At 43.6% G+C, this 10,357-nt stretch overlaps 2 protein-coding genes across 2 annotated transcripts; both read left to right on the top strand.

Annotated features, from left to right (window-relative positions):
• The first annotated feature begins 678 nt into the window (after positions 1 to 678).
• On the top strand, positions 679 to 4,173 carry LOC306789468 (crystallin J1C-like). Its single transcript, XM_079285433.1, has 10 exons — positions 679 to 838; positions 1,493 to 1,559; positions 1,841 to 2,017; positions 2,237 to 2,335; positions 2,433 to 2,525; positions 2,610 to 2,766; positions 3,095 to 3,210; positions 3,414 to 3,491; positions 3,637 to 3,776; positions 3,874 to 4,173. The coding sequence occupies exons 2-10, from the start codon at positions 1,493 to 1,495 to the stop codon at positions 3,970 to 3,972; spliced, it is 1,026 nt and encodes a 341-aa protein (XP_079141559.1). The 5' UTR covers positions 679 to 838; the 3' UTR covers positions 3,973 to 4,173.
• Positions 4,174 to 5,018: 845 nt separating this feature from the next.
• On the top strand, positions 5,019 to 10,302 carry eif2b5 (eukaryotic translation initiation factor 2B, subunit 5 epsilon). The gene is made up of 16 exons (XM_079285265.1): positions 5,019 to 5,191; positions 5,428 to 5,552; positions 5,641 to 5,826; positions 5,929 to 6,106; positions 6,191 to 6,271; positions 6,350 to 6,427; positions 6,523 to 6,835; positions 6,959 to 7,104; positions 7,886 to 8,033; positions 8,121 to 8,222; positions 8,306 to 8,407; positions 8,722 to 8,812; positions 8,898 to 9,021; positions 9,114 to 9,239; positions 9,355 to 9,465; positions 9,994 to 10,302. Exons 1-16 carry the CDS (start codon positions 5,033 to 5,035, stop codon positions 10,054 to 10,056), a joined length of 2,133 nt encoding a protein of 710 aa, XP_079141391.1. The 5' UTR covers positions 5,019 to 5,032; the 3' UTR covers positions 10,057 to 10,302.
• Positions 10,303 to 10,357: the final 55 nt, after the last annotated feature.

Below are 10,357 nucleotides of genomic sequence, written 5' to 3'. Positions count from 1 at the left end.
ATATATATATATATATATATATATATATATATATATATATATATATATATATATATATATATATATATATATATATATATATATATATATATATATATATATATATGTATGGCGCTAAATAGCGCGAGTTAGATATTATAGTAATGTTTTGGACCTTTGCCCGAGGAGATTTTCTCAATCTGGACCTTTTGGAATTTTAGTTGAATACCCCTGCTCTGATGTGATGGTTTGTCTACAAGAGGGAGCAATCATTTCCATTCTCTTATTTCTGATGCAGTTACATCTATTGGTCAGTAGATGGCGCTATTTAGTCTCTAATCTGTAACTAAAATCCTAATCCAGCTGCCCTGGGTCTCTGAGCCCTGTGTGATGTGACTATCACTGTAAATGCTGCCAATTTAAGAAGGTTTAATGGCCTATTGACAACTGAATACTGGATTTTGATACTTTACACTGGTACAAACTAGAAAGTTCTTATTTGTCTATTGTAAATTAGTCAGTGTTTGGGCTATTATATGTGTAATTTATGCAATTCACCATAATACCACAACTTTGTTGTATTTAATATTGTCTTTAATGCATCCAAGGCTACACTGAAGTATTGAAAGCATAAGTGTCTTCCGGCTTCGACAGTATCCATAAAATGTTGGTCAAAGTGTGCCCAGAGGGTGGCGGGGTTACAGTCTTCCTTCCTCGTGGGCGGTGCTACAACCTTTCATAACATGTTTTAGGAACACTGTTTATTGAACTTACTTCATCAATGAGTAACATGTAAACAGTGCGACCTGGCTGTCAGTATTAGTTTGCACGTATCACGTTGTATTACACGGAGTTTAAGGTAAGGCTATATTGATCTTAATGCCTCACGACTTTCAGTTAGCTCACGTGAGCTAGCAGTGCTGCTGCTGCTTGGCCCAGTCGTCGTAACGATAAACAATGCTGCATTAAAGTCAGACGGTACTGGCAGTAGTGAACGTTACGAATATCTTTTGACCCATTGACGATCGCGTTAGAGTTCAAGCTAACACGAGCCTGTCAGACATCATAGAGAACAGGAGTAGAGTGCCGATCACTGACATATAATAGCGTCTCTATGGTGCAGATATACTTTAAAAGAGATAAAGAGATCGATCTTTTGGTTAATCGATGCTCTTCAGTGTGTGATCTGTCATGTAACAGTGAAAGATGCTTTGCTCACAATGTCCTGGAGCTCAAGGTGACATAGTGCTTCAAATCTCTTCTTCAGTCCAAAACCCCAAAACACGTTTACAATGATGTGAATCAGAGATGAGCTGCAAAACTTGTGTGGTTCCGCCTGTAAAGTGGCCTAAACTTTTATGATTATTGTGGCCAATTAACTGCCTGCTGAGCCGACAAATCAACAGTTTCAGCTGTAATTACAATAACAACCATATATATATTTATTTATTTATTTATCAACAAATAATAACAATTCTCCTAAATACCAACATTATTTTGCATGTTTTTGCAGATGGCTGCGTCTCTGGCCAACAGAGCGATAGGAGCCATCGTAGGATCAGCAGTTGCAGATGCAGCGGGTAACAAGTCTGTCAAAGTGTAGTGTGGTATTGTATCTTATGTAGGCAATACAATGTCTTAAGGTAAAAAAAGGTTCCTTATCTTACTGTTTTAATACTCTACAAGTTTCTTCTTGTCATCAGAAGGCACTTTTCTGTTGAGATGCTGCCTTATTTTCTTTACCCTTAAAGAGACTACACATGGTTTTTGCATGTTGTAGCGCCTTTTCTACACTCAGCTAGTCGATTGACTTCAAGATACTGACCGAAGTGAAATGAACCCGCTGTCTCGTCCCCTACAGCGCAGCCCCTCCACTGGGTGTATGACCTCCAGAAGCTGCAGGGGATTCTGGCTCAGCATCCAAACCCCGAGTTCTGCTCCGAGTCGGCCAACCCTTTCTACAGGAGGCAGACGGGCCAGCAGAGCTGCTACGGTGACCAGGCCTTTGTTCTGCTGGAGTCCCTGTCTGAATGTGGGGGTAGGCTCGCTTCTTCATCTTATCGAGCCGATAGGACAATACAGCCTCGAAAGAACAGGTTCAATAAGTCAGCATCTCCCGTCGTCGTTGACACTACGATTATCTACCAATCTCACCCAATTTCAATATCCCAATAGGTTCTGCAGTACTATGATTGTGTGACTTCACATGGGAGTTTCATGTTCGCCCTTGTCTAATTCATGTAACCTGTATGGCTAGGTCTAAATGTTGACGATCTGAAGCAGCGGACAGTGACATTCTTTGGTCCTGGATCAGAGTACGACACGCCTGTCAACGATCCTTACAGAGAGAAAGGAGGTAGGAAAACTATCCCGCAGAAGAGGAGACGTTTATTATGTTGTTGCAGAAGAATGAATATTCAACTGATCATGTGTTTGTCCTTGTTTACAAAAAGGGCCAAGACCTCAGCTGCCCATCCAGGGACCATGGAGACACGGGAGTTTAAAGAGCTTCCTGAAGAATGTGGATGCAGGCAAAGAGGAGACGGGTAGATCTGTACTCATTTTATAACAATAGCTAAAGACATAACGAAGGGAAACGGCTCTTAACTAATGTGTCGTGTTTACCGCAGGCTGTGAGAACGACTGTCAGATTGATGGAATAGCCAAACTGGCTCCTGTAGTGGCTTTTTATGCAGGAAAGCCCGACATGCTGGAAAAAGTTGAGCAGGCCGTCCGTGTCACCCAGACCAATGATGCCTGTGTGGCAGAGACTCTAGCAGCTGCAAGGTCAGTATGTTTACCAAATATACATCAGTTCGCTCTAACTTTACTGTTTTTAACTTCATTGTACTGCCGATAATACTCCTCATTTCAGAATCTGAAACAAATATCAAATGACAAAAAAGAAATCGTACTTATTTTTTTATTGGAAGGCACAACAGGTGCAAAGACATTTCACCAGGTAATCAGTACTGACACATCTCAATGCAGTGACAATTAGTTGCAGTAGAAAAGGACAAAAATGTGAGTTATTACAGCTGACTAGGACTGTCAACGAATATTCTAAATTTGAATATATGTATATAACGGATTGTACGTTGACTTGTTTCCTCAGGTTCCTGGAGCGTTACATCCTGAATGGTCCGGATCCCAAAGCCTTGGACTCGGTGCTCGACCAGCTCAGTGACCCGAACAGAAAGCAGCCCCAGGATTTGGACAAAGCAGTCATCGGTATGTGAGGCCTGCAGCTCTGTTGCTTCACTACACCAAAGTCATGTGATTTAAAGGGTTCACCCTTCCTCATTACTGAATAGTGACTTAGTAAATTAAATGCAACCATGTATGTTTTATGTATCGTCACATTTTTACCTGACATGTTTATTGTATTTCATTTGAGTGACTGTGAGTGTACCCTCTTCTGTGATTGATTCCAGGGCACATTCACGAGGTGAAGAAGAATCTGTCGAAGACTCCTCAGGAGCTAATCCCCACTGTGTTTCCAAACGCATGAGGTAGCCTCACAAAGCTCGTTTCAACCTCTTAATTCAGAATTGGAGTACTTACCGTCACCCAGGCAGCTGTCATACATGTACTGTGCCAAATACTGAGACAATCAGTTACAATGGCTTCGCTTTATTCACACACATGTTGTTTCAGGTTTGCCCGGTGCGTTCCAAGCAGCGCTATATGAAGTCCTGACAGCCAAGCACTATGAGCAGGCTGTCAGAGACACCATGAGCTGCGGGGGATGCACATGTAGCAGAGGGTCCTTCATTGGAGCCTGTCTTGGGGCCCAGGTATAACCGTGTGCTAATCTTACAGTCGTCATATTTAATATTATACCAGCATCGCATTTTCGATGATTTATGAAATGTGGTATTTGAATTCTCCCAGATTGGATTTGAGGAAATTCCATCTTCCTGGACATCCAAAACCCTGCGCTATGACTCGGTGTTGGAGCATGCCAAGAAGATAACCAGACAACACCAGTAGTAGTTGTCTTTTTCTGGCTGTGTATTTTGCTTGAGGTGGCTGAGGACAAATTGAAAAACTGTTGAGCTTTCACAGAACAGTGAATGAAGGTTCTCGCCTAACTCTTGGCCGGCAGGAGCCAGATGCTTTTGTCTCTGATGAAGTTAAACATGTTGGTTCAGATGTTCAGCAGCTGAGTTCTTCTGCAATAAAGTCATTCTGAAAGATATCATGTTATAGAGAATATTTTGTGCAAAGTGTGTCAACCAGTGACGGTAAAGCTTGTTATTATGAAGATAATAACATAGTAATAAAGCACTAACATGTTTTCATTCAAATATAATTCATATCCTCAATCCCTGAGAGTCAGTATGACTGTGAGTGATGTACTTACTGTGTGACTATCCTCTGCAGCCATAAAAGGTAAGGGGTATCTTTATACTTGCATTTTGAATTGGGGTTTTCAAATACGCCTCCATTAGATAGTACTCTTATGTGGGTTGACTGTAATTGAAAATATGTAGTAAAATTTTCATGCAGCCAAACACCAGTCAACAAAAGAAAAGATCTGCTTATCAGAGTATCACTGTACTTGAAATAATTGGATTACGGTTGTGATTTTTGGGCGGTTAGTTCGGAAGTTTCTCCCAAATATGTTTTCAGCTACTCAAGGATATATATTTACAAAACATTCTGACATGGCTGTCGAGTGAACCTTTTCCATGTTTTGTTTAATTTAGTCGACAAAACAATCGGTAAAAGGATGCTTTCTGTACCGGTTGTTAAAATATTTACAAATAATTATGATACAAATTTCAAACCCTTTAAAAAAATGTATATCATTTGTTCTATTCCTGTAAGGTAACATCAATGATACATTTTCGTTGACAATAGCATTGTGGCGTAATGCCTCAGACAAAGTAAGTAGTTGGAATCCAAACAATGTAAACAAAGGCACTAGGAATCCTGCAACGTGCGAACACCAACTTCACTACAACCACGCAGAAGGATTGTCCCACCGCAGCCACCGTAGCTGTGTCTGACGCCATAGTTGGCTAGCACTGGCACTTGGGAGTCAAACATGGCCGGTAGAGGAGGAAAACAGAGTCGTTCGGGCGCTGGCCTTTCAGGTAGAAAAGGTGCAGACGAGCAGGAGGAAGAGGAGAAGCCGCTGCAGGCTGTTTTAGTCGCTGACAGCTTCAACCGGAGGTTTTTCCCGGTGACCAAAGACCGGCCAAGGGTAGGAACCGAGCTAAGCTAACGGGGGCGCTAACGTTTGCTAACTGTCCATGCTGTAAACAGTGACAGGGCTGCACTGACACTGATGAAACCATTACAACAGAGCTAAACACGTCACGATTAAGCTCTTATTTGAGCAGTTTGGTTGGTTTTGTTTAACAGTGCTTGGGGTCTTATTTCCACCCTGACTCTGAACAGTTACACTCATGACATCTGTCACGTTTTCAATGATGACAGGCTCTGCTGCCGCTGGGTAATGTCGCCATGATCGACTACACCTTGGAGTTCCTCACGTCCACTGGGGTGCAGGAGACGTTCGTCTTCTGCTGCTGGATGGCCAGTGAAATCAAGGAACACCTGCTGTAAGTTTTCACTAGTGCTGTGTGTTTATCATCACCTGTGCATATTGGCCTCAATGACAAGATTGTGACTTGTCCCTATGTCTGACAGGAAGTCGAAGTGGTGCCGACCCACCTCTCCTAACACCATCCACATCATCACCTCGGAGCAGTACCGCTCCCTAGGGGACGTTTTAAGGGATGTTGATGCCAAGTCCCTACTGCGATCGGACTTTCTGCTGGTCTACGGAGACGTGGTATCGAATATCGACATCGGTCCGGCACTGCACGAGCACAGGTAAGAGATAATAATAATTCTGGAGAAATTACGTTATTAGTAAATATATATACAATCTATCTGTGCTGCTGTAATACCATGTGTCGTTTTGCTTGCGCACAGGTATCGTCGAAAGATGGAGAAGAACATCTCAGTGATGACGATGATCTTCAAGGAATCGTCGCCGGGTCACAAGTCCCGCTGCGAGGAGGATGATGTCATTGTTGCTGTGGACAGCAGGAGCCAGCGGATTTTACATTACCAGAAGACCCACGGGCTGAAGAGGCTGCAGTTCCCCATGGTAGGAGGTCCACATCTCGGCACGTCTTTAACTTACTGGGGCTTTTGATTGGCGATTGACAGTCGCTCCCGTTTGTTTTCGCAGAACATTTTCCACAGTGCGAGCGATGAGTTTGAAATCAGACACGACCTCCTGGACTGTCACATCAGTATCTGCTCCCCACAGGTTAGTTTCCAAACACAGGCAGGAGCTATGGAACTCGCCATTAGTGATCGAGGTAACAAGTGTTTTCTCATTTTTCAGGTTGCTGAGCTCTTCACAGACAATTTTGACTACCAGACCAGGAACGACTTCGTCAGAGGGATGTTGGTCAATGAAGAGGTACGGCGCGGCCACAGTCGTTTTTAATAGAGATTTGGATCGTGCTGTTCTACGGATGCCATTCAGTGCATTAATTGATTCTTTTTCCGATTTAGATTCTGGGCAACCAGATACACATGCACGTCACCAAGGATGGTTACGGCGTCCGAGTGTCCAACCTCCTCATGTATGACTCTGTGTCGTCGGACCTCGTGCGGCGGTGGGTCTACCCGCTCACCCCCGAGGCCAACTTCATTGACCAGAAGGGACGAAGCTGCACGTTTTCTCGCCACAACGTCTACCGGGGGTCCGGAGTTAGCCTGGGCCTCGGCAGCCAGATGGAGGAGAACGTCCTCATCGGCTCCGACACTAGCATCGGCGCTAACTGTTACATTTATAACAGCGTCATCGGTAACGACTGCACCATAGGTGAGCTCCCCGACCGGCAGCATCCGAAACTAAAAGGGCTAATTTGTGTATGTGAAAGTAGGAGATTACATACAAGTACGTAATAAAAGTGTTAACAATCTGCTTTTTTTTTTAACACAACAGGTGATGATGTAACCCTTGACCATGCCTACATCTGGAATAATGTTCACATTGCCAGCAACGTGAGGATCAGCCAGTCTGTGGTCTGTGACAAGGCAGAGATCAAAGAAGGCGTGATGCTGAATAAACAGTGTGTCCTGGCGTATAATGTAAGCAATGCATCTATTTTTATTATTTATTCTTCATTACAATTAGCTTGTATTTCAAATAACTGAGTTTGCAAAGCTGATGTTCACGTTAAAGATGAACTGAGATTTCAACTGATTGCATCACTTGCACACCAGCTGACAATCCGACTGCTTTCATCTCTTTCTTTTCAACTGACATTGTAACGTCTTTCATCTTGTATCTTCAGATGAAAGTTCAAAAACTTTCAGTGAATACCCTTAAATTTACAGTTCAACTGTTTTCAGCACTTTCACTTCAACTGAAACGTCAACTCATCGCAGCGATTCACATTTAAATTGACAACTGCTTCAACTAGAACTAGAATAACATCATACAAGCAAATGACTGACATTTAAAAACACTTAATCTCTTTTCCATTTTCACCTTGTTTCAAAAGCTACAAAACTCATTCAGACATTGAAACTGTTTCAACCACTAACTCTTATTAGCCAGCACATGCAAACCCTCTTCAAAAAGAAGAAGCTGGTCAATCAAATGTTGATGAGTTTGCAGAACCTCTTCCCGTGTTAATGCTGCACTGGAGAACTTTGCATGTCGGCAAAAAGCTAAAATGGACTGTTTGTGGTAAAGGTCCTGTAACACTGTGTAGAAGGTTTTGGCTGCAGATTTGAAAGTTGCTGCTAAGTCCTGCAGTTTATTTGGACAATGCATGTTTTTATTTTCATATCTATAAATCCACCACTTTCCGTGAACCCATGACTATCTAGCTCATCACTTATTTTGCTGGGAACTGTTTTCAAGGTGGTGATTGGACCAAACGTCTCTCTCCCTGAGGGCACTGTGGTGTCCATGCACCATCCAGACGAGGAGGAAGAGGAGGAGGATGATGATGAATTCCTGAGTGACGATGCCGCGGTTGGTCACAGCAAAGACAAAACCAAACTGAAAGGTGTGTATTGAGTGTGTACCGACGTGTGCCCGAATGATATAAAATGCTTCAGTGTTTGTGGTAATGAGCGGCTGTCCTGTGCTCCAGTGTTTAACCCAGCAGAGGTTGGAGCCGAGGGAAAAGGCTACATTTGGAAGGCCAACAGTCTGGATGACACAGAGGATGAAGAGCTGGCGCAGTGTCTCTGGGGTAGGATAGCGTCATAGAAAGAAAAATCCCATGATGCTGTGGTCCGTGTCCCAGCAGCCTGGCTTTTGGTTCCTGTGCAACAGGTTTGGTGTTGAATCCGGACCCCGAGAGTGAAAGTGAGGACAGCGAGCCCGATGATTCTGATGACCCCGTGATCCCCTCCCCCGAGATGGATGATGTCAAAGGTGAGAGTCGTTAATTTCAAATGATCCCATAATTCTAAGCTGCTGTAAATTCCTAGTAATCTCCAAGGAAGTGTCTTGCAAATTCTAGGGTGAGATATCTTAACTTAGAGTCTGTGCACATCAGTTGGAAGCAGTTGGAAGTATTTGGAAATAACAAATCTGCAAAATCGGGTTACCATCTGTCACAATATGAAAGTCTCTCTGGGCTCTGAGTTTCTGTTTTTTAATGCGTGAGGACTTCAGCCTCTCTGTTGTGTGTTTGGGCTGAGACATCCTCCTCTCTGACTCTTCTTCATTGGTCTGGCCATGTGTAGTCTTCCAGCTGGAGGTGCTCGGGACTCTGCAGAGAGGTGAAGAGGAAAACATCGGCGTTGACAATCTCATACTTGAGATCAACTCTCTCAAGTAAGGAAGGACTTAAAATTGCCCGCAGTTCTATTGCCATTTCTATTGCCGCGTTTGCAAAGTTTGACACACTCTTTCTCTTCAGGTACGCCTACAACATCACCCTGAAAGAGGTGATGCAGATTCTAACCAGAGTGGTGCTGGAGTACCCTTTCCAGCAGCAGGGCCCCCAGCTTACCCCATCACTATACGTTGCTCGGCTCCTACCGGTAAATACATCTTACGTGTGTCGAGTGTGGGCACGATGGAAGCAAAGATCCTCAATATTTAGTTCACACTTTTGTCTTTGTCCGTCTCGCAGTTACTGAAGAAGTGGGCGCCGGTGTTTAAGAACTATGTGAAGAGAGCACAGGACCATCTAGACTGTCTGTCTGCCTTTGAGGAACACTTCCTGGAGCAGCAGAGCCACTGGGCCGCTATGGTCAAGGTCAGGGTCCATCAGCGCTACCGCTCAGTAATCTGCTGAGAAAAGTATTCTGCAGTTTGCTCTGCGTGTGCTGAAGATGCTGTGGGTGTTTTTGTTTTTTTGCCCCCTGATCCAGGTCCTGATGAACATGTACCAGCTGGAGATCCTGGAGGAGGAGACGATACTGCGCTGGTTCTCGCAGGGAGCCACCACCGACAAGAGCAAGCAGCTCCGCCAGAACCAGGGGGTAGGTACAGGGTGAGCCGGGTCACACAGGTTCTTATGACGTCATTTCAGTTATACAATAACGGGTGGAAGTTTGGATGTGGTAAGATGGTGGGATATAAAGCATTAGAAAATGATTCAAAACAATGTAGAGGAAGAAAATATTAATACAAACTATGTATGGGGGACCAAACCAGACTTTTATGGAAAAGATAAAAACATCATTCACATGGTTGGGTTTTTCAAATGATCATTTCATTTTTGTAAATATTGAAATACCAAAGGGAATAACATTGTAACTGTTGTAATTGAACAGTGATTGGTTTGTTCACTCACCTGACCTGTGTGTGTTGCTGTTTATTTGACTCAATAAGAGTCGCCCCCATTATTTACATTTGAATAAATCGCATCACAACCCAACGTGCCTTTTAGACATTTCCCTAATCACTTGAAAGTATTTGTTTTTCGTACCTGTGAGCATTTTAGCGATTGCGATGGAGTTGCAGAAGCTTTCTCAAAACCCCGCCCCGGTCTCCTTTATCTCCAACAGCTACAGAAGTTCATCCAGTGGCTGAAGGAGGCTGAGGAGTCTTCAGAGGAGGAAGGGGAATAACGAGGAGCGCTTAAGAAAGGACAATGCTGACTCTGTAAAACTTTATAACTGTTTGACGTGTGGATAAAGGGATTCAGGCAGTTGGTTTTACCCTCCATGGCAGCGTTTTACCACGAATATCCACCCGGATCTTCTCTGTACAGTTCAAGCTGACATACATTTGATCACATAGTGCCACGTCATGTAAGGGCTGTGTGCTGTGAACGCCAACATCCAAATAAAGAAGAAAGACCCTCAGACTGCCTGGAGATGTATCATCTGTCAACAAACTGTCTCACTCAGTGTTAGAATAGAACAGTTG

The sequence above is a fragment of the Melanostigma gelatinosum genome (genome assembly GCF_949748355.1).
Source record: "Melanostigma gelatinosum genome assembly, chromosome: 15".
NCBI classification, from domain to species: Eukaryota; Metazoa; Chordata; class Actinopteri; order Perciformes; family Zoarcidae; genus Melanostigma; species Melanostigma gelatinosum.
The sequence above is the reverse complement of the archived record's forward strand: the minus strand, read 5'-3'. Positions and strand labels throughout refer to the sequence as shown.

Excerpts from the sequence above, each read along its gene's own strand:
- eif2b5 (XM_079285265.1), top strand. The coding sequence starts at position 5,033 with ATGGCCGGTAGAGGAGGAAAACAGAGTCGTTCGGGCGCTGGCCTTTCA. Across the intron at positions 5,827-5,928 it reads CCGGCACTGCACGAGCACAG|GTATCGTCGAAAGATGGAGA; the intron begins GTAAGAGATAAT and ends GCTTGCGCACAG. Across the intron at positions 9,022-9,113 it reads ACGTTGCTCGGCTCCTACCG|TTACTGAAGAAGTGGGCGCC; the intron begins GTAAATACATCT and ends TCCGTCTCGCAG.